Source organism: Akebia trifoliata, chromosome 4 (assembly GCF_017979445.1).
Source record: "Akebia trifoliata isolate Shusen 1 chromosome 4, ASM1797944v1, whole genome shotgun sequence".
NCBI classification, from domain to species: Eukaryota; Viridiplantae; Streptophyta; class Magnoliopsida; order Ranunculales; family Lardizabalaceae; genus Akebia; species Akebia trifoliata.
Genome location: NC_141378.1, coordinates 14,260,548 through 14,285,763, shown reverse-complemented (window position 1 = coordinate 14,285,763; position 25,216 = coordinate 14,260,548). Strand labels below are relative to the sequence as shown.

At 34.1% G+C, this 25,216-nt stretch overlaps 2 protein-coding genes across 2 annotated transcripts; both read left to right on the top strand.

Annotated features, from left to right (window-relative positions):
- Positions 1 to 14,622: 14,622 nt before the first annotated feature.
- On the top strand, positions 14,623 to 15,423 carry LOC147404003 (alkane hydroxylase MAH1-like). The gene has a single exon (XM_086437620.1). It carries the CDS (start codon positions 14,623 to 14,625, stop codon positions 15,421 to 15,423), a length of 801 nt encoding a protein of 266 aa, XP_086293746.1.
- An 8,402-nt stretch (positions 15,424 to 23,825) lies between these two features.
- On the top strand, positions 23,826 to 24,893 carry LOC147404002 (alkane hydroxylase MAH1-like). Its single transcript, XM_086437618.1, has one exon. It carries the CDS (start codon positions 23,826 to 23,828, stop codon positions 24,891 to 24,893), a length of 1,068 nt encoding a protein of 355 aa, XP_086293744.1.
- The last annotated feature ends 323 nt before the right edge of the window (positions 24,894 to 25,216 follow it).

Here is a 25,216-nt window from a genome sequence, read left to right as displayed (position 1 = left end):
GGAGCCCATCTGGATTCAGGAGTTGGGCCTAGTTGTTACTTCGGGATTTTGCTTATGTCAGTATCTAGGTAATAGATTAAAAAATAAGTTTTCAGTTTTTTTTTTTTTTTTTTAATTAATAAATAAAAGAGTTTAATTAAAAGACATAGATATGTAAGTTTTAGACTTTAAGTTAAAAGAAAAAGCCCTTTATCTTTCAAATAGAAGACTTCTTTACACACACAATTTGAAAAAAAAAAATAATTGTAAATGACCATTGGAGGGGTTTGAGTTTGACCCGGACAATCTTTAGGCTGGATTTGGGCTTCAAAACCTAACCCATACCCAATCAGCTCAAGCATGAGCCATTATGGGCTTGTGCTTGTTTTTTTTTGGGGTTGGGCTTCGAGCCTGGAGCTTTTTTTTACATCCCTAGTAACTAGTTTGAGCTCCTTTGACGCCTTGTTTGGCCAGAAATTTTCACCTTGTCAATGCAGCGGTTTAACTCACTGTTTGAAAAAGAGTTTTGCATTTTCTTTGAACACCTTAACTAATTGTTTTGACTCAATATCATGCACTGTTATGACTCAGTTTTGAGCAATACTTTGACTCGGTTTTCGAGCAATAGTTTGATGCAGTCAGAGCTCTGTTTTGATTCGTTGTGTTGAGTCGTTTTGAACTTTATCTTGCTGTTTTGATCAGGTTTAGACTAGGCCAGTCAATGGGAAGTTTGGGCTGGGCTTGGTTGATCTCTAACCCGATCATAAATATGTGATTTACACTTAGACCAGCCCTATATTCCTATCCAACAAAAATTGGTTATTAGAGCTGATATTGTTTTTTTTATCTAAATATGAGATAATCTGTATCCTAATTGAAACAATTAGAAAAAATGAATGTAAACTTTTTAATGTATAATACGTTTTAGTTATATTCTGTTAGAAAATCATACATCTATCTTTACATAATATATATACACTCACACGAGTTGGTCTGCATAAAAGAGGAAAAATAATAAAATTGGAAGGATATTATTAAATGGGATTAAAAGAGAAAAAATAGTAGTCCAAGAAGTATTATTGAAAAAGAGAGGGAGAGCGAGGAGAGAAAAAATAATAAAGTTGGAGAAGGAAGAGAGAAGGCAATACAGTAAGACCCACACAAAGGGATAGATGGGACATTTGGACCCCATGACTATAGTAACGATGGACTCTATAGTTGTGTTTAATATATGGACACAAACACTATTGGTCAAACTAGGTTGACAAACTAGGTAATAGAACATTTCATTTTAGAGAAAATATTTCTTATAAGAGACTTTAATTTTATGTCGTAAAATACAAAATTATATTTGTTTTAGTACAACAGAATAAGTTGTGGTGGAATATAGAAAGAGATACAGGCAACATCCAAGTTAATAATTTTAGACCGATAAGTTGTTAATGCTCGTAAGTCATGAGTTTCATACCTAGTATGAGCATTAATTATTCAGGGGCCACCCACAAGAGTGCACCCTCACTTACGTAGTGCGTGTGATGTGCGGTCGTTGCACGTTCTCCTGGACTAGTCTTTGATCATGACCATACTCTATGGACTGAGCAAAGTCAAATACAGGCCCAGGTTATTTACAGTGATACTCGGTTATCAAAAAATAAAAACATTCAAATTAATAACCCATCCAAAAAAAAAAAAACCAACTAATTTAATATTTGAATAAGTATATGGACAAAATAAAAAATCTTGATTTGATGTTAAGAAAATGAGGCAGCAATAACCCCAAGGGGTTGGCTCAATTTCAATTTTGAATCCCTAAGCGGTGAGAGCCCATAGGTTATGAGTTCGATACCCAGTATGAGTAATTATTCCTCGGGGCCACCCGGGAGTGCACACCCTCACTTACCTGGTGTATGTGATGTGTGGGCATTGCATGTGCCCGGGGGATGGGTCCCACACGCCTTGGCCCAGCCCTGGCTCTAGCTCTTCCAGTCCCGCTAGTCGGATGTACTTCAGATACCCCACTATCAAAAAAAAAAATGAGGCAGCACTGCTAGCAGTTACATAAACAATAGACAGCCAAGAACAAAATCATTCTTCCCTAGAACGCATTGTGTTCTAAGCCAATTTCTTGAGCGAAATTCCTACTCTATCCAGTCTCATTCGATGCTTGGATCTTTGTTACCAAGTTAATCGGTTAGCTTAGTTCAAATTTGGGTTCTTGATTCACTTCTCTAGAACAAAATAACCCAATTCATGAAGGAAAGCAGATAATTCGTTTTTTGATTCAATAAGCGTATAAGCAAGCTAAAAATACAACCATAACATTTATAATAATAAATAATAATAAAAAAATCAGAGGTATAAAGACGTTGTCCAGATACGTCTTTTGATGACAAGTTACAATCATTGCCACGTTGGGTTTAACTTTAGGGAGGCAAATAAAACGGACGATTTTCTTGCCTCTCTTCTTTTTAGTAAAGGAGAAAAGATTTTGGAGTCAAAGGAGTTCCCTTTGGATATTCAAAGGATTATTAGAGATGATGCTATAGGAAAGAGTTTCTTGAGAATGTGATCCTTTTTTTCGGTTCTTTCTTGTTTCTTCCCTTTTTAGAGTTGTGTGTTGCAAGCTAGCTTTGGTTTTTCTTAAAATAACATATATACAAAAAAAAAAAAAAAAAGAAGTTAAAAATGTCATAAATTACACATATTAAAGCACAAAATTACAAGTAAAACATAAAAATTTTCAAAAAAAAAAAGTTGCACATCAAAAATCCATAAAAACTTATGAAGTTTAAGTGTCATATTGATCAAACTACAATCTTCACGCATTCAAATTCTGAAAAAATACCCTTATCTTAAATCTCTAGCCAGAAGCCCTTTGATTTTCTCCAAGAAAATGTGCCATCTACAAGTTGTTAACTTCTTAGGTAAACTCTCTTTAACCATCCATTCCTCGTCTTCGTTGTCTGGCTACTGGACCTATGGTCCATTTGGGTGGCCCATTATCTCAACGATTTATGTATGTTTTTTATTAGGTTCTCTTGTGAAAGAAGTTGGGACAATTACATGACTCTAATTTAGAGTTAAAGTTGTTTTGGGAACCCACTATTTTAGAAGGATTAAAATCCTTTGATGGGTAGGATTCTAATGTTAGAAGATATAGCCCTCTACTCTTATTTATAAAAGAATGGATAGGCCTCCCTTATTCAATGATTGATGCTCCTCTAGGAAATTAGGGTATTCTCCACAACAACAAAAGTATAATTGATTTTTCTCTAGAAAACTGCATAGAGAAGAAGTTAATGAGTATCCGAAACTCTATCACTAAAGGCAATACCAATCCAGAAAGATTACTAAATTAAGGAGGGGAAGGTGAGTCTAGAATTAAAGTACAATCACCATTAGGGATCGCTCCTATTTGTTATGGATTTAAAGCTATGCACCTATTCTATGTATGTATAAGTAACCTTAATTAGTTGATAGATTATGTGTCTGTTAATGGTAATCATTCCAATTAATCAAGGATTCATTCATGTCTAGAAATTAATAATTAATTCCACTAAAAGATTGATTGATCATTGTAATAGATATGTGAGCATGATGAATGAATGATCGAAAATATACTTACATTGCAAAAAAACAAAAACTGAAAAAACTAGGTTTTTTCCCAAACTTCCATTTCTCTAGTTCTCAAAAATCATATTGTTCTTAAGGTTTGCAAATTAAAGAAGATAGAATCTTAAGGATGAAGACGAGGAAAGACTTTACCTTTAAAAAATCTATCAATGTCTTGTCTACTAAAAAATCCATCATATTTTGTTCATGAGGTTTGATGAAAAAACTTTACCCTAAGGTTCAAGTTGAATGGTTTCGGAGAGACAATTAGGGGTTTTCTCCTAAAGGTTGAAGTTGAGGATCTGCAGGTGATTTATATTGGCCTCGTAGAAAATACCAAGGTCAAGAGGGGCACATCATCAGTTTGGAAACGAAGTGGGCCGGGACATCTCTAAGATTAACCAAAATGAGGAGGGCATGTTTTTAAATCACCCAAAAAGTAAATTTTAATTAGGTCAGGAATAAAAGATGACGAAAATCAAACAATTTTTCATCAATGATGACTCTTGTACTAGAGAGAAACTAAAGTTTATTAAGAGATTAATGATGTCTTTGAAAAGGAAAGAATAGAAGATGATGAAAATCAAATAATTTTTCATCGTTGATGACTCCTGTAGTAGAGAGAAACTAAAGTTTATTAAGAGATTAATGATGTCTTGGAAAGGGACAGAATAGGAGATGAGGATAATCAAACAATTTTTCATAGATGATGACTCTTGTACTAGAGAGAAACTAGAGATTAATGATGTCTTTGAAAAGGAAAGCAATCTGATGTAATAGAAAGTCTCGTTAGTTGCTTATCCCATCAAGTATGTGGCTAGAAGATGACTAAAAATATCAAATAACTCTTCATCAATGATCACTCTTGTGCTAGAATGTAATTAAATTTCTTAAAAAAAATACATTAAAGTTTCACATTTCTAATCTCTTGAATTTTATATTGAACTCCCCGAACACAATGAAAATATTTAGAGAGTTACACCCGTTAATTGGGTACTTACAAATTAATGTTTGTACACAGTTAGTTGTTTTCCACGAACCTCAAACTAATTTTTACCACTCCTTCCAATCAATTCTTGATTTGATTTAGTATAAAAGAATTAGGTAATTTAGGATTGGATACTAAAAAAATTTCATTATTTAATGTGCATTGATAATACTAAATTAATATGGGATGCACACCATCTATCATCCTTTTAGGATGGGAGGAAAGACAAGTGTTTCTTATATTGATGCAACTTTTCTAAGAATATATTATTAAAGAGAAAAATTTTGGAGAGGTATTATTAAGAAATTAGAAGGGGAAAGAAAAAGTAATAAAGTTGGAGGGGTAATGTTAAAAAATGGTAAAAGAAGAAAGAGAATAAAGTTAGATGTGAAGGTAAAACCTGTCCTTAGGATATTTTGTTTATGAGACATAAATATTGAGACAAAGATAGTGAGACCTTTCATTTTGTTTTATAGACCTAGGCATCCTCTTTGGGGTTAATGGGGTAAAAACGACAAAATAATAAAGTTTAGGTTCATTATTAAAAAAATAGGAGATGAAAAAAGACAATAAAATGAGTTAAAGGATAAATGAGAAAAAAATATATCAAAGTTAGAGAAGTATTATTGAAAAAGGAGGTAAAATAAAGAAAAAAGTAAAATTGAAGGGATATTATTAAAAGCAGTGAAGATTATGAAGTTGAAAGAGGTGAAAAGGAAAAACAACAAAGTTGGTAGTGTAAAATGTGGACTCCACTTCATTATAGATGGATGGGACGTTTATTTCCTATAATTGTAGTTAGAGTGGGATCCATCGTTGTATTTTATTATATAGATTAGAATTCGCCATGCACGAACATTCTCTTTGAGGTTAATGGGTAAAAGCAAAAAAATAAAATAAAGTTAAAGGGGTATTGTTAAAACGTTTTGAGGTTAAGAAAGTAAAATATGAAAATTAATAAAATAGATTAAAGGGGTAAAAGAGAAAATATGATAAAATTAAATAGGTGAAGAATGAAGACAATAAAGTGGATTCTACAAAAATTATAACTCAATAAGATGTTTATCCCTCAAAAAACTATAGTTGGATGGGAGAGATTTATCCCCACAAAATTGTAGGAAGTAGGTCCTACAATTGTATTTTATTATAAAGATAGATAAAATAAGTTATCAAATTGGGCCTCAAAATCGGTCTAGCTCCCGAGCACAATACAAAAATGAATTGTGTCTAGCTCAATCTAGTTACTAAACAAGCCAAGTCACACAACCTACACCTAATGCACATTAAGTTGGGATGGGTAAATGATGTGATTCTTATTTGAATGTACTTATTGAAATCCAAATATTCTATTAGAATCATAAACTATTAAATTAATTAAATTTTGAGTTTGTTATGATCCGTAAATTGCCTTAAAGTAGAGTTGTTAATGGATAGGTATCTGATCGAATACTGCTATATCCGAATTTGAATTCGAATCCGATTGGAGATCCCTTATAAACATTCGAATTCGAATCCAAAAAATATATCAGATATCCGATCCAATCGGAGTTCGCACAGTCGAAACCCATAGATTTCATCTGAAAAATCTCTCCGATTGGTTCAGATCGTAGAGAGAGAGAATATGTACCTAGATGCTCGTTGGGCGGAGTAGACGTGTCAGAATTCGTATAGTTGAAATCCACATATTTCCTTCAAAAAATCACTCTGATTGGTTCAGATCGGAGAAAAAGATAAAATATGTACCTGATGCTCGCCGGCCAGAAAAGATGGTGGTTACGGAATTCAATCGAAACCCACCATTAACGTCGTCTGGTTCTTACATTTTAACATTTAAGGTGGTTGAGAGAAGATAAAGTTTTGAAAATAAAGTTTTGTTGTATGACACGAATACATAACACTATATATTTACATATATAAAAATTTTGTTGTAAAACATAAATACATAATATATATATATATATATTATTATGGGAGCGGATATTATCGAATCGGATATCGCAATATTTGAATTCGTATCCGAAACTCATTCAAATATTAAAATGACATCCAAATCCGAATCTGAGATCCAAAAATTTCGGATAATATTCGATTTTTTGAATTCGAATTCGGATTTCAATTATCCATGGGCACCCCTACCTTAAAAGCCCATAGGCAAGAAACATATATAGGAGGACCCCCTCCATGATCTTCCTCATTCGCATTGGATTGTGGATTATTTGAGAATATGATGACCATGAGGAAGGGTTGGGAAAGCTTCCTCTCCATATAGAGAATGCTTAGTATTTGAGACTTTTGAATATATGGAAACTTTAAAACGAAATGCAAATTATATTGGGCTATAAACAATCAATATTAGGTGTTGTGCGTGCAGATTCATGTATTGTTGTAACTAACACATTAAATATCCCCACCTGGAGATTACATTTGCACGAATGAAACTCAAAGGAACTAACAAGAGCGGCATAAGTGTAGTATGTGATTAAAATTGATGAAAAGCAAAGTCAATATTATTTTGCACAAACACCTATGATTCACGAACTATCGACATTCCTAAACTTGGAATGAGATTATCATTCTAAAAAAGTTCACTAGTGTTATCTCATTAGACTTGTGGAACCCACTACTAAACACTCTTCTTTCAATCCTATTAGGCCAACACAAGATTAGGTCGTACCTAACACGTCGCACGACCATGGCGTTCTCCACTACTTAATTTGACAACGACCTCATCACATTTCTTGTTGATAGTATCAAGGTTTCATACACGTGTTCCACCTAAATCAGATTCCACGTATTGAAAACCTTTGTAAACTCTGCTTACTCCAACATTACAATCTTGACCATTGAAACATTACAATCTATTAGAAATAAGCAAGACACAAAGAACTGTCACTGTGACCTTGACCATTGAAACAATGTATTAAACCACATGAGACTAAATAGGTCATTCGACAATCAAAGTTGAGAAAGATGTTTCGAAACAAATCACATGCTTCTTCACCCCACATAAGACTAAATAGGTCATTCGACAACCACAAATTAATGGGACCATCGAAAGAATAACAATCAAGATTGAACACCACGTTGATTGTTGTGGACCAACATTTATGGATATATTTTTGTTAGGTGGCGTGGCTTTTTTTTCTTCACGTGTTTTACACGCAGAATCGTACTACACTGTCTATGTTGGACACTGATTCCAACACTGAATTGATCTGATAGTTCACAGATGACCATACATTTATTTTCTCGGGATAGAAGTTAGAAAATAAACGACTCCCTATGCACTCACATGTCAACTCGGTGTTGGTCCGCCTGTCCAACGCAGGCAGTAAAGCATTTATCAGTCACGTGCAAAGTTAGTTATAGGCTTTAAATAAATGAAAAATGATGGACCAACTTCGTTGGACACTGTGCTGACGTGATAATATACAGGAACCATTGATTTTTAACTTGTATCTCAAGAGAATAAATATATGATGACTTGAAGAACCTTTTTCACGTCAACTTTTTTGGTGATTTAATCTGAAAAAACTTTCCATAAACACAACCACAAAAATAGAAAAGGAAAAGAATTTAGAAACTTTTGAAAGTGAGCTTTAAATCTGGGAGTCAAACAAAAAGTATCATCTTTTTAAATTACCATGAAATAAGGAGGGACCTTCTCAAGATTTTAATGACATCTTGATGTAGATAGTACTCTGCATTTGTTTAATGAGATCTTACCATCCAACGGTTAGGACCTAAGGATGGTGTCACCTTGAGGGCGATGCATAACCGCTCCCATCGGCTTCATTGTCTCAAACTTCCCCAAAACTTTTAATTCGGATATTTCTCCTAAATAGGACTGTAATCGAGATTCATTAAACGTGTACAACCCATCTTTTTTTTAATGAATAATGCTGAAGTGGCCTTAATTTCTGACCTCACATCATATACTCTACGGTGAAAGTGTATGAAAATCATAAATGCTTTTCCTTGAGATACGAGTGAAAAGTATCTATGATTTTCATACCCATTCACCTTAGAATGTACGATGTGAGGTCCAATCTTGAGCTCAATTCAACACAACTCAAAAAAAAAAATTTAATTATTATCATCTATATTATTTAAAAAAATCCTTGGAGGACTTTGTTTTTTACTACGTTGATGTGATAATCATCAATGTGTTTTCTTGAGATATGAGTAAAAAGCATCTATGATTATGTGCACACCTCCACATCAGAAATTTGAGAATCACAATAAATTCCAATGTCACCTTAGCATTACTCTATTATTTATTTATTTTTATTGGTATGTTAGAGGATTAAGACTTCCATTCTTTCATTTAAATCCTAAAATTCTTGCGTACTATATTTTTTATTTGTTTTTACAAATGCCTCGGCATGCACCATTGATACCTTGCTTATTGATGATAGCATGGGTCTTTTACATGTCTAAACTGTCTTGCTACAATGACTCAAAATAACAACAAAAGCATCAGTCAAGTGTGTAGAGAATCATCGATTCTCCTCAAGAGCAACACTTGTACCTCTAGAAAAAGCAACTAAAGTTTTTTGCAGATTAGAGTGAATGATATTTCAAGTGACTTTAGCATTTTTATTCACTAAATCGTCTAATTATTGATTTTTTTTCATAACTTTATAATTGATTTGTAATACTCAATTTCAATTGCCACCATTATAATATTGTGTTATTGTATGATAAAAATAAAAGGGAAAGTATTTTGCTGAAATTATCATCATTTTTATAATATATTTAAGATTCATGATAACCTGACTCAAAAAAAAAAAGACTCAACATTCATCAACTGATGTGGCATGTGCATAGAATCATAGATTTTTCATCGGGATACACAAGAAAAATATATACATGGTTTTGTGCAGTTAAGTGTATTATTTTTTTAGACAGATTATCATTATTCAATATTTAAGTAGCAAAAATAAGATACATCCATTTTGGTATTTTTATTATTTTAACCAAACTAATACCTTTTGTATGGTTATTTTATTGTATATATCAATTTTCATATAACCTTGTTTTATACCTCCAACGAAAGATAATTGGTATGAAATTCGAAACAAGTGCATAAATATGAATTCAATAAAAATGATTGCTCATTTTGGTAAAAATAAATAGATATTAAAATTGATATACGCCATTCTGACAAATATTTCAAAATTTTATCTCAATCAATAATTTTTGAATCATATATGTCCCTTTTTTTTATACTTTCCTCATTGTCTTAAATTTGTAATCATTAAATTTGAGCATTTTTTCATACCAATTTCTAGTTATAATCTTCCCGCTTGATTTTTATCTAGGTGTTTTAAATCACCAATCAAGCTGAGTTTTGATGTGGAAGTCTACCTAAAAGAGTCAAGATACGGTGTCCCATTCCTAAACATAGGAACATTGTCTACATGGCATGCTTTTGTTGGAAAAAAACACATTGGGTTGCGTGAAGGGCTTAGTTAGGAGTTTGCGGTGACTCAAACTCCAGCTAAAGTGTGTCACGTAGACATTGTTCTTATTTTTTAGAAACGGGAAATCGTATTGGATATATCCTGAGTCTTTCTAAAATTCCAATTTTTTTGTAGAATCCCTAGAAATATCCTCTCATCTCAGCCCTTCGTCTCAAAAGTCGTTTTCCATCACCATAATTATCCAACTTTAAACCAGTTATCGTGTCATCTCCAACATTCTTGGGGTTTTATCGTCTTTTGCCCTTCTCAAAATCATTAATGAGTATTTTGGCCCCCATGTACTTGAAATAAGTGTTCTACTCTTCTCCTTGCAAACAAAAAAAAAAAGGACAAAAAAACCATTAATAACCTTAAAAATATTTTTTTTTTTTTTTTTTAACCTTAAGAGTTGGAACTTTGTAATCTTGACATCAAATTTGTCAACTTTTTCAATCATCTTCCCTGATAATAATTTTTAACCAAGCCATCTTTTCACTTCCCACGTCCGGATTTTCATTTTATTTACACCCAAACTTTTGATTGCTAGCAACAATTTTTTTCATCTTTTTTTTTATTAAAGTGACAGCTTGTCTAATAAAATCAATTTTTTTTTTTTTGTTTGAGTATGTTCATCAAGCTACAACATCGTTGTGATTTGCTACTCTATTGTGGCTATGTATAAGCATTACCCTGTATTAATTGTCTTCACCAATCACTACATCCAACTAATTAATGTATAAGCATTACAAAATTTTAAACCTACCTTTTACACTTCATTTTCACAAGCCAAATATGGGAATTGTCCTTAAAATAGTTATGTATGTCGATTATATACTTTATAAAAAAAAAAAAAAACTTTATCACACATTAATAAGTACAAGATGTGTTAATGAAAAAAAAAATGTTAATCGTATGATATGGAAAGAATTTGTTCCGAATGTGTTGCACACCTGGATGTATAATTCAATCTGAGTCCAAGCCCACATATCCTGGGATATCCAACATCAATGATAAGGTTCCAATTATTCGATTTTGGGACCGTAATTGCACTAAGATTATCATTGCATAAATGTTAGTCCTTTAAATAATTGCAAAATTATTTCATTTATCCAAATTAATAGAGCTAATGATATATTAGTGTTAATTGTAGCGCACGTGGAAGTTATCAAATCGCGAAACAATTACGGTTACAATACACGAGCCGAAAGGAAGCATCCAGAAAAACCTCTAAGGATTTGGGCGCCACGTCACCGCGCCGCGGCTAGGCATGACCACGCCGCGGCTAGGCATTACCGCGCCGCGGTCATCTCGAGGAATTTATCTTCGAGATTTTCACAGAAGCTTCCTATTGCTTCGGTGGTTGTAACTGAATGAATAGTTCAAAGCGAATCATCCGAAAAGTTAGCCCGATTGTCCGAATATGAACATTATAAATTGGAGGGTTGATTTTAGAGAATGGGTCTTCTCCTTGCTCTCTTCTTCTCTAATTTTTGATTTTTTCTCTCTTTAATTCTCTGTAATTTTCCTTTTGGTGAGATCTTGAGTGTAGTGAGAACATCAAGATGAACCATTCATTATTTGTGTAATTGTTGGGAGAGCTATAAAAGAAGCAATTCGGATCGATTATCATCTTCATCTTCTTCACCCATGTTCTTTGATCTTTTGTTAATTTCTACAATTTTAATTTTTACGATGATTGGCTAAATTCTCATTAGAGAAGTTAAGAAAGCCATAGCAAATTCATCCCTCTAATATAGTTTTAGATTCTTACTTTGTTTACATGTTTTTTATTTTGAAAGTTCTTTTATGATTAAGATAATCTAGCTTATAGTCTGATCCAACTTAGATAGCCATTACTTAGATAAGTTCAAGAATGGCTATGCTCTGTGAAAAATCAGAAGATAAGTTAGGCAATCTAAATCATATTAGTATTTTCATGGATAGCTTTTGATTACTTTCAATGGTTCAATTGTTTCACCTTCCGATCCATGAGCAATGACTTGCTCTATGGATTGAGTTATCTCTTAAAACTAATCTATATTATGGATGATTTGCAAAGGTTTGATTGACTTCTCTAAGCTTTCTCTCTTAAATTTTCACTCTATATTTTCTGTTTTTAATTTCAATTGCAAGTAATTTTCATTTCATTTGTGCAACAAATCAATTCTGTTTTAAAATCAATCTGTTTCTAATTCTGTTTTGGACTGTTTATCCGAATAAGATTTTGAATCCAAACTGTCCCTGTGGAACGAATTCGACTTGCCCAAAGTCTTAGTTCAAATCTTTATCTCTGCATCTCTATTGCAAGCTTTACAATCGATCAATCAACACTGAGAATTATTTTACATATTCTTGCACCGCTTCATTATCATCAAAATTGTGAGGGTTCTGTGGTTCCATCGAGATTTAGACCTTTTCTTAATTTTATTGGATATACTCTTTTTTTATAATCAAAATGACTACTTTATTATTAAAGGAGAAACATCAGCTTGGACTACACTAACTTGATTATGATACAATCTGTTAGTGATCATCATTATAATGGGCACCATATATGATCTTCACCAATCACTACTTTTCAACCAATCATCATATTGTTGATTATTTCTTTGAAAAACCTTCTAACAAAATATTTTAAACCTATCTGTTACATTTCGTTTCTTGTCAAATTAAATCATAACTGTTATTTAGTTCTATCAAAATTCAAGTTTTTCAACAATTTTCCTTTGCATCAGACTCTAATTAGTAAGAATGTTGCACATTAAAGAGTTTGATTTAGACATGCTCGTCTAAAGTCTTAACTATGTTGAAATTAACCTACAATGACCTAAATGCTTTTATTTTCAATCTCTAATCGAAAATTCCTTGAATTTTCTCCTAAAAGATCATCACCTTCATCTTTGGGATAATACTTTTTACCCTCTTAAAGAATATCAAGATTCTATCTATTTTAACCTTCAAAACTTAGGCGGTGTTTGTTTGCGCTATTTTTCAGCGTCTATTGATGAAAAAAATTAAATTCAGCACTTTTGTCAAAATAGCACGTTTGTTTACTCTATATTTTCAGCGCTTATTGTTGAAAATAAGTGAAAGAAATTTAGCACTATTTTGATGCTGAAAAAAAGTGCTGAAGCGGTAAGCACTTCGCTTTTTTCAACACGGACAAGTATGCCCTTTGTTTTTTTTGAGCATGGACAAGTATGCCCTTATTCTTAAAAGGATATTACCTCTTATATCCCATGGATAAGTATATAAACACCCTACAAATTAATAAACCCACACCATAGCTAAATTATTTTGTCTTATATTGGTTAAAAGTTTTGGAATGAGTTGATTTTTGGTGAGGATGATCTCTACAATGAGGAGATCACCCTCACAAAAAAGCAGTACATCTTGAAACTTCTAACCCTATCAAAACAAGTTCAAGAACCGTAAATTGTCCCTTTTTTATTTTTTAAAACTATTTTTGACAAGTTAGAAGTTTCAAAATAGACTGATTTTTGGTGAGGATGATCTCTAGACCATATAGACCATCTTCACTAAAAATTTGCTCATTCCAAAAGCTTTAACCCATATAAAACAAAACAAAAAATGGCTATAGTGTGGGTTGCCCTTATTAATTCATAGGGTGCTACACATCCTTCATTTCCATCAAAAATTATTCATCTAAAATTAAGTTCTTTTAAAGTTGATTTCAAATTTTGGTGACTTGTATGACATTATTATTTTTAATTTGAAATTTGTGGGCTTTTATAAATAGAAATTATTATTTATAAATTGAAGTTTGAGTATTATTTATTATTTCAAAATAAATTGTATTTTAATTTTATAAGAAATAATATATTTTATTGTGTTTGGTACTAAATAAGCATTTGAAACATGCAAACAATATATAATATGATTATAAGGGTAACAAAGACAATTTATCAGTTTGAGCAATGTGTAACAAACATGATTCAGCATCTCAAAAAATGACTTTTTCAGCACTTATAAGTTTCAGCACTTAATGCTATTCAACACTTATTTTTTTCAGTTTAACAAATAGCACCTTAAAACAAGATAGTTAGGAAGGAGAGGAGCTGATATATTTTTTATTTTTAAAAAAATGAATTCCTAGTTTTTTGCACCAAGTAAAAGAAGTAGCATTGAAGACGGTTGAATAACTTGAAAGAAATAAAATTATAATAGAATTCGAAGATATTGGATTTTATGTAGGATAAAAATCAAAGATACTTTCAAGACAAAGGTATTTTTTACATTTCAATCAGTTTCATTCAGAAGAACGACACCAAGGGAAATGTCAAAAGTATCTGAAATATTCACCAAAATCTGTAGGGAATTTATGTCTAATCACCCATTTTGCTCCGGTACTTTTTTTTTTTTTTTGGGTGGGGGGGGGTATACTTAATGGCATCTTGACGGATGCCTTTTACCACAAGTTAACACCACCCCATAATAGAAGGAAGGAAAAGCCAACCTTTGTCTCCTTTGCTTGTCCTATATTCATAACCTTCGCATAAGCCATAACCAAAAAAAAATATGGAGATCCAAAATGTTCTACCATCCATAAAATACCACATGAAGACATGGACTGAACTTTGTCTTCCATTCCTCCTACTTTTCTTCATCTCTACCAAATGGTACCTAAAACACAAGAATCAGGTCTTGGTCTGCTGGCCCATATTTGATGTCATCCCATCAATCGTCCAAAACGCGCACTGCATCCATGATTGGACTGTCGAGCTAGCGAATTTTGTAGGCACGACGATAGTGGCTAGAGGACCTATTTTCGGGCGGTTAAAGATAGTCTTCACAACTGAGCCATGCAACGTTGAGTATATCGTGAAAACCAACTTCAACAATTTCTCCAAAAGGCCAGACTTCGTAGAGACATTCGAAATAATGGGCAATGCAATCTTCAATGTCGACTTTGATCGTTGGCATGCACAGAGGAGACTAGCAAACACTACATTTGCATCGAAGGAGTTTCGTAGCTACATAGCTAAGGCGAGCCAAAATGTGGTGGAGAATTCACTTGTTCCAGTGTTGGCTCATGTCGCTAGAAATTCATCTGTTGATTTGGAAGATGTGTTCTTGAGGTTCTCTTTTGACAGTATTTTTACTGTTATATTTGGGAGGAACTCTAATTATCTTTCTATAAGTCTTCCTGATAATGAACTAGCGAAAGCGATCGACGATGCAACAGAAGCCATATTTTACAAAAATATAGTTCCTAAAGCATTCTGGAAATTATGCCATTGGTTGATGATTGGGACGGAGAAGAAATTGGAAAAGGCGAAGAAAACCTATAGATGGATACATGTCAAAATTCATATCCCCAAAGAGAGAAAATTTGCTCAAAGGAATGAAAGAAATTGATCTAATAGCAGCATACATGACTTCAGAAGAAATTTTGAGGAATGACCTGCTACCCAAAGATGAAAAGTTCCTTAAAGACACGGGGTTGAGCTTCCTTTTCGTTGGTCGAGATTCAACGAGTACGTCTCTTGCTTGGTTCTTCTGGTTGATTGTGAAGACCCCACGTGTGCAGGCAAAGATCTTAGAAGAACTCACTGTTGTGTACACGAAGAAGACAAAAGGTGAAGATGGTATGAGTGCGAAAAGGCCATTTTTGTTTAAGTTAGAAGACATAAAAGGGTTGATGTATCTACAAGCGGCCTTGTATGAAACTTTGAGGCTATTCCCACCACTACCATTCAATCGAAAAGAAGTAAAAGTAGAAGATGTACTTCCCGATGGCACCGTCGTGAAGCCAGGAATGAAGATCATTTTCTCAATGTATGCAATGGGGAGAATGGAAAGGACATGGGGAAAAGATTGCTTGGAATTAAGCCAGAGAGATGGATCGACGAGAATAAGAAGATAAGGCATGAACTCATGTCTAATTTCTTCACCTTTAATGTTGGGCCAAGAATTTTGCATAGGTAAGGACATGGCTTTAGCTCAAATGAAGTTGGTGGCTACCACCGTGCTCTTCAACTTCCATGTTGAGTTAGTGGAGAGCCACGATGTCTATCCAAAACCATCGGCGGTCCTCCATATGAAAAATGGACTGATGGTTAAGACAAAAGAGAAGGCTTATTAATTATTAGAGGAAGACATATGTATATATGGGTCAGGTTCAAAGGACAACCATTTCAACACACATATAGACAACGTGTTTTGTCTTATATGGGTAAAAATGTTTGAATGGACTGATTTTTTTTCAGGATGATCTCTGTGATGAGGAGATCATCCTTGCCAAAAATCAGCTCATTATGAAACTTCTAGACCATCCAATTTTTGTTGAAAAATTATAGACCGTCCAATTTTTGTAAATCAATTTTGATGGGGTTACAAGTTTTGGAATGGGATGATTTTTTGCCAGGATGATCCCCTCATCACAGAGATCATCCTCACAAAAAATCAGTCCATTCCAAACATTTTTGCCCATATAGGACAAAACACGTTGTCTATATGTGTGTTGAAATGGTTGTCCTTTGAACCTGACCCTATATATATATATTATATATATATATACGGGTCCCGTTCGCCACCCTTAGTTTTACCACACACTTTAACAAACGCGTTTTGTCTTACATGGGTTAGAAGTTTCGGAATGAGCTGATTTTGGTGAGGATGATCTCTATGGTGAGGAGATCATCCTCACCAAAAATCAGCTCATTCCAAAACTTCTAACCCCATCAAAATTGATTTACAAAAAATGGACGGTCTACGATTTTTCAACGTGGTAAACATGGGCTAAACATTTCGGAATGGGCTGATTTTTGGGAGGATGATCTTCTAATCATAGAGATCATCCTCACCAAAAAATCAGCTCATTCCAAAACTTCTAACCCATGTAGGACAAAAAACATTTGTTAAAGTGTGTGGTAAAACTTAGGGTGCTGAACATTTCCCTATATATATATAGGGTCACGTTCCTAAGACTCATATTGAGACTCACATTGCGACACACCGTTTGGTCTTATATGGGCAAAAATATTTGGAATGAGCTGATTTTTTGTGAGGATGATCTCTGTGATGAGGGATCATCCTGGCAAAAAAATCATCCCATTCCAAAACTTCTAACACCATCAAAATTGATTTACAAAATTGGACGGTCTTAATTTTTCAACAAAAATTGGACGGTCTAGAAGTTTCATAATGCTGATTTTTGGCAAGGATGATCTCCTCACCATAGAGATCATCCTCACAAAAAATCAGCCCATTCCAAATATTTTTGCCCATATAAGACAAAACGGTGTTTGTCGTGTGTCGCAATGTGAGTCCCAATATGAGTCTTAGGAACGCTGTTCTATATATATATATATATATATAGATCCTCAATATATAATTGTTTGGTTTGAGAATGGTACGTCTGTGACTACCATGCTACACTAATTGTATATGCATGCTATTATGTGCTTTTGTATCCTAGTAGAAACAGTCGTCCTGGGGTGACACAGGATTTACTGTGATTCTCACACATCTATGGTTATGTGCATATCCCATGTCAAACTTGTGAGAATCACAATAAGTACCATATGTCATTCCAGCATTTTCCTAGTAGAAAAGACAGTAATTTAGAGTGTAATTAGAAAATGCAATACTATATATGGTGTAAATCAAATAAGTTTCAATCTGAGGTAGAAGTTGTTTGTTGCCTGGATTTACTTATGAATTGTGGTGTAATATATATTCATGTATTACTTAAGTAATTGTACATTAGCCCAATGTTTTTCTTCTCAATATGTTACAAATGAATATATATGACGGTGATAGATATCTTCAATGCAGCTGGTGATGATTACTAAATAGTTCTTATTTTGAACATCCTTATCGGAATTCAAATATTCTATTAGAATCAACAATTGTTGGATCCATGGACCCTTTATTTTTATTTTTTGGCTATGTAAAATGTATTGAATTAAAAGAGAAAATTGCATGGACAGAGCTCACAGTTTACAATCCGAATATTCGGGAGTCCCATCTTGTCCCCCAAGAAAGCTTGCTTGGCCAATGGAGGAAGGTTAGCAAGATTAGAAAAATAAAAGTAGAATTAATTACAACAGACTCCATAGTTTGCTAAAGCATCAGGTAGTGCATTGCATTCTCTCCAAGTACGTTGGATTTTCCAATTGAAACTCAAAAAAGATCTCCGAAATGCAAAACATCCAAGGTTTTGCTCTCCATGGAGTAACATTTAATAGTGATTTTCACTTTAAAACTCTTCAAATTAAATGACGCTAATCACCCTTTAAAATGTCACATCAATGTTAAATGATAAAAAAATACATGATTTCCTCTCTCCCAAAATTACATGGTTCTCTATTTTAAGAGTCGTGCTGGGGTGACACAAAAAGAGACACAAGGGTGACAAAAACTTGAGTTGTCATGCACATTACTGTAAATGTTTTTTCGCGAGATACATGTAAAAAGCATCTACGGTTATGTGCGCGCCACCACATCATTTTTGTCACCTTTGTGTCTATGTTTGTGTCATTCCAGTATTTTCCCTATTTTAAAAAGTTTCATTGTGACTCTTATGACTCTCATAATTGATCCTGCTGTGGTCCGAATCTCTCATAATTGATCCAATGTATGACTCTTATAAATTCATTTGGTCATGGTCTTGTCTTGAAGTGTTATTATTTGTGGTATAGTACATTAAGAGTTATGACTGTTGTCTTTATTCGTTATGTCATAAAATCGTTTCTGAATCCTTGTGCTAAAACACCAGTTCTGATAGTTAAACATTCAATTTAACATCTATTTTACTTTGTTAAGAACAGTTGCATATATATATAGGGTCAGGTTCAAACGACAACCATTTCAACACACATATAGACAACGTGTTTTGTCTTATATGGGCAAAAGTGTTTGGAATGTGCTGATTTTTTGTGAGGATGATCTCTGTGGTGAGGAGATCATCCTGACCAAAAATCAGCTCATTATGGAACTTCTAGACCGTCCAATTTTTGTTGAAAAATTATAGACCGTCCAATTTTTGTAAATCAATTTTGATGGGGTTACAAGTTTTGGAATGGGATGATTTTTTGCCAGGATGATTCCCTCATCACAGAGATCATCCTCACAGAAAATCAGCCCATTCCAAACATTTTTTCCCATATAAGACAAACACGTTGTCTATATGTGTGTCGCAATGTGTGTTGCAGGAACCCGACCCATATATATATGGGTGGTGTTCAAGGGCCAACTTTTTAGCAAACTTTTTGGCAAAACATTTTTCAAAAACTAGGTTAGAGGTTTTGGAATGGGCTGTTTTGGTGAGGATGATCTCTATGGTGAGAGATCATCCTCACCAAAAATCAGCCCATTCCAAAACTTCTAACCCATGTTTACAAGTTGAAAAATCATGGACCGTCCATTTTTTATAAACTGTTTTTGATGGGGTTAGAAGTTTTGAAATGGGCTGATTTTTGGTGATGATGATCTCCTCCCATAGAGATCATCCTCACCAAAAATCAGCCCATTCCAAAACCTCTAACCTATGTTTGAAAAATGTTTTGCAAAAAGTTTGCTAAAAAAAAGTTGGCCTTGAACGCCCCCCCTATATATATATATATATATCTGAGATTTGCCCACTTCATAGATTATAGTCTTGTTTAAGGACTAGTCTTGAGGCATGTGAACCGCCCACACATCACACGCACCAGGTAAGTGAGGGTGCACCCTCGCAGGTGGCCCCTTGGGAATAAATGCTCATATTTGTTATCAAACTCATGACCTACGGGCATTAACCACTTATCGATTTGAAATTGCCATTGAGCCAATCCCTCGAGGTTAGAGCAGTTACTTAGAATGTTTCATTATGTGAGCCAAGTCAAAAACTTGCTAGTCAAAGAAAAAATATAAATTAAATATACATAAAAAAATTTAAACATCTAAATAATCAGTAGATGTCATGGGTGGGATAATTTGTTCGTTTTTTTTAATCCATACACCATGTCTTCTTACTCAAACCAAAGAAGAGAGAGAGAGAGAGAAAGAGAGAGGGATTTTCTTTAAAGAAGAAAAATTCTAAAAAAAAACATAAAAGATTTTATTTTTTCAGAAAACAAGGACTATTGAGAGTCCCATCTTTTTTTTATTAAAGAGTCCATTTGGTATGCACCCAGGGTGGAGGACAGAAATCCTCCTCACACCTCAATACATGTCACGAAATTCTTTGGATTGTGGCTTACATGACATGTATTGAAGTGTGAGAGGAGGGTTTCAATTCTCCACCTGGGTGCATAAGATCCGGCCTCTTTGTTAAAATATAAGTCTACAAACGTGGGAACTATCAACAATTAGTGCATCTCGTGGGTACCTTGCATGTGCATACCTGCTGTTGGTTGGTGTTTGACTTGGTCACAACACGTTTTCTCTACGCTAGTTTGTCATGAAATGTGAGAAATCTTAGGAACTAATTTATTATTTGTTCTTGGTTAGATATTAGTGGAGAACATGTAGGAAGTGGAGAATATTTCAGTTCCTTTAGAAAGTCCTTTTTGTCCTTTTTTTCTTTTTTCGTAATTATAACTACATAACTAGTACAAGCTGTATTTTTTTACTTCTGTGATTATTTATTTCTGAGGGATGCTTCAATATACTGTTCTCTCTTATTTTCTACTTTTTGTGTCAGGAACTTACAAGTTATATCCTTTAGAAGAATTGTTCTAAGTTCACGAGGAATATTAACTTGATCTAAAACAATACCCAACCATTCAGAAGTCGCACCAAGCTTAGCCCAAAAATCGATTGTTTGATTAGTTTCTCTCTATGAAAACTTTAATTTAGAGGTTATGAACATCTTTCTTACATCTGCAATGTGTCTCAATAAGAAACATGATTCTGAGAGGCTTTAAACTTCTCGTTAATGTACTGAACTGCATACAGGGATGGAGCCATGTAGTAGGGGAAAACTATAGTCAATGGTACACTTGAAGAGTTTAAAGATAAATAGTTTGGGGGAGAAATTCAGAGATTTTTTCTTAGAAGTTGAAGAAAAGGATGTTTGGGCCATTTCTAATTAATTTATGAGAGAAGGTCCAGTCAAGAGGCAATTTCATTTTCAAACAATTGAAGAGGGAGATGAGGGAGTGGGGATAAATAAGACATATAATTAGTTGAAAATAAAGGGTATCTCTTTGGGTGTGTGTGTGTGCGGGGTGGGGGACCTCTTTAGTAGCTCTGCCCCTGGCCGCATGCATAGATCATTAGAAACCACCACTTGAGTAATGCATCTGTACTGATCACATCTCAGTCCTTCATAAATTGCCTAAGTTCCATTGAAGCAACAGTAGTCTTTAACACGAAATTCAAAAATGATATATTACAAACTAACTACCCACCAAAAAATTATCTTGAAATTATGTAACAATCATTACGTGATATAACAAGGCTTTTTTAAAAAATAAATAAATAAAATAACAATTATCACAAGACTCAGACATTGTTGCCCTGCCATTCACGGAGCGTACCCCACTTAAATTATCAAAAAGAGTCGTGATACTCTAACGCTCCTTTCCGAACCATAAATCCATTGCTTCGGGATACACATATACAGATATTTATGTTTTTGTGATTGTGAAGGGAGCATATGAAAAAAGAGTGGCAAATTATCACAACTCATTTCAAAAGTACCACATGGGTCAATACGATAACCTCTTTACAGTATATCGGCAACTTATTACCAATTTATTATAAATAGATTCGGTAAGATGTCACTGAATGACCCATAGTTGGGTGTATTTTCTGAAGGTCGGGGTATTGCAACAGGTTCTAGACCATAAAATTAAAGCATGTTACATACAGTAAAATTAGATGGTTTTTGGTTTGAGAGGGCATAATTGATGGCGTGATCAACGGCCATGATGTGTAGATGGATAGTGGGACCCGTGATGAAACTATCTCTACCTCTTTAGTTGATGATAAAACCAAGAAAAGGCCACTACGTAAGATTCAAACACCGGCCCGTTTCTGTGACTAATGGAGAAAGTTATTGTTCCTCTTTAGGAGAGAAGAAATGCCCTAGTCAATGGATCACATTATTTCCTTTCTTTTTGTTTTCGTCTTATTATCTTTAATATAAACTTCTTTTTTTTTTTTAATTGTTAGTTATAGGGAGGCAGAGAATCAGAGAATCCAGCAATGGCAGGGAATCATAGATCTTTTTACCTTATGTATCCCCAAGAAAAAGATCTATGGTTTTGTACCCTTGCCACGGCAGCCACATACTATTTTTCCACGTCAATTTATCACATCTCTTTTTTTTTAGATTTTGTTAGGAAAATGTTGGAATGACACTAGGTATTTATTGTGATTCTCACAAGTATGACGTGGGATGTACACATAACCATAGATGTGTTTCCTCGCGATACGACTAAAAATCACCTATGGTTATGTATGCATGTCCACGTTCAAAATTGTGAGAATCACAATAAATCCTGTGTCACCCCAGCACAACTCATTTTGTTAAGGTGTGTGCACTGATGGGAAGGGCACATGTTAAGATGCACATACAACACCTTGGAAATAAGCATTTGAGAGTATTTTTTGTAAGAAAAAAATTTGATGGCATTTTTTTAAAGAAAATACAGTTTTGAGGTGTATTTAATGCATCTTAATGTGTGCCCTTAGGGCACATGTTAACAAAACACTTTTTTAGCTATTGGATGCATGGTTTCAAAACTTGACCTAGACATATCACTTGAGTAGTCTCTATATCAAGCATGGACGAGATGGATAAGCAAGTCAATTTTTTGGACAAATTTTAAAACTCCGTGTTCATTTTTCTCATTTTGACTGAGACATTTCAAATATATGAATATGTGGTCTCTGTGAACAATGCTTAAATGAAAATGTCGACGCACCATCTAACTCTAATTAGTAAGAGTGTTCCACATTAAAGAGTTGGTTTAGACATACCCATCTAAAGTCTTAACTATGTTGAAATTAAACTACAATGACCAAAATGCTTTTATTTTCAATCTCTAATCGAAAATTCCTTGAATTTTCTCCTAAAAAATCATCACCTTCATCTTTGGGATGATACTTTTTACCCTCTTAAAGAATATCAAGATTTTATCTATTTTAACCTTCTAAACTTAAAACAAGATAGTAAGGAGGGGGAGGCGTGGATATAATTTTTATTTAAAAAAAATTGAATTCATAGTTTTTTACACCAAGTAAAAGAAGTAGCACTGAAGACAGTTGAATAACTTGAAAGAAATAAAATTATAATGGAATTCGAAGATATTGGATTTTATGTAGGATAAAAATCAAGGATACTTTTAAAATAAGGGTATTTTTTATATTTCAATCAGTTTCGTTTAGAAGAACGACACCAAGGGAAATGTCAAGAGCATCTGAAATATTCACCAAAATCTGTAGGGAAATTTATGTCTAGTCACCCATTGTGCTCCAGTACTTAAAGGTTGCATGTCACTATCAAAGATTATTTTAGGGTTTAATTTATTGCCGTTTTGTACCTTTACAACGTCAACCGCGTGCACGCATCATCATTGATAAAATTTTGGTTGTAAAATAAATTTTTGAGGGTATTTTTGATAGGACGATATTATTTTTTTGAGGTATACTTAATAGCATCTTGACTGGTGCCTTTTGCCACAAGTTAACACCACTCATAATAATAAAAGGAAGGAAAAGCCACCCTATGTCCTTTGCTTGTCCTATATTCACAACCTTCCCATAAGCCATAACCAAAAAAAAATATGGAGATCCAAAATGTTCTACCATCCTTAAAATACCACATGAAGACATGGATTGAACTTTGTCTTCCATTCCTCCTACTTTTCTTCATCTATACCAAATGGTACCTAAAACACAAGAATCAGGTTTTGGTCCGCTGGCCCATATTTGATGTCATCCCATCAATCGTCCAAAATGCGCACCGCATCCATGATTGGACTGTCGAGCTAGCGAATTTTGTTGGCACGACGATAGTGGCTAGGGGACCTATTTTCGGGCGGTTAGAGATAGTCTTCACAACTGATCCCCGCAACGTTGAGTATATCGTGAAAACCAACTTCAACAATTTCCCCAAAGGGCCAGAGTTCTTAGAGACATTCGAAATAATGGGCAATGCAATCTTCTCCGTCGACTTTGATCATTGGCATGCACAGAGGAGACTAGCAAACACTACGTTTGCGTCAAAGGAGTTTCGAAGCTACATAACTAAGGTGAGCCAAAATGTGGTGGAGGATTCACTCATTCCAGTGTTGGCACATGTCGCTAGAAATTCATCTGTTGTTGATTTGGAAGATGTGTTCTTGAGGTTCACTTTCGACAGTATTTTTACTGTTATATTTGGGAGGAACTCTAATTATCTTTCTATAAGTCTTCCTGATAATGAACTAGCGAAAGCGATCGACGATGCAACAGAAGCCATATTTTACAGGAATATAGTTCCTAAAGTATGGTGGAAATTATGCCATTGGTTGATGATTGGGACGGAGAAGAAATTGGAAAAGGCGAAGAAAACTATAGATGGATGTATGTCAGAATTCATATCCTCAAAGAGAGAAAATTTGCTCAAAGGAGTGAAAGAAACTGATCTAATAACAGCATACATGACTTCAGAAGAAATTTTGACGAATGATTTGCTACCCAAAGGTGAAAAGTTCCTTAAAGACACGGGGTTTAGCTTCCTTTTCGCGGGTCGAGATTCAACGGGTACGTCTCTTGCTTGGTTCTTCTGGTTAATTGTGAAGACCCCACGTGTGCAGGCAAAGATCTTAGAAGAACTCACTGTTGTGTACACGAAGAAGACAAAAGGTGAAGATGGTATGAGTGCGAAAAGGCCATTTTGTTTAAGTTAGAAGACATAAAAGGGTTGATGTATCTACAAGCGGCCTTGTATGAAACTTTGAGGCTATTCCCACCACTACCATTCAATCGAAAAGAAGTAAAAGTAGAAGATGTACTTCCCGATGGCACCGTCGTGAAGCCAGGAATGAAGATCATTTTCTCAATGTATGCAATGGGGAGAATGGAAAGGACATGGGGAAAAGATTGCTTGGAATTCAAGCCAGAGAGATGGATCGACGAGAATAAGAAGATAAGGCATGAACTCATGTCTAATTTCTTCACCTTTAATGTTGGGCCAAGAATTGCATAGGTAAGGACATGGCTTTTACTCAAA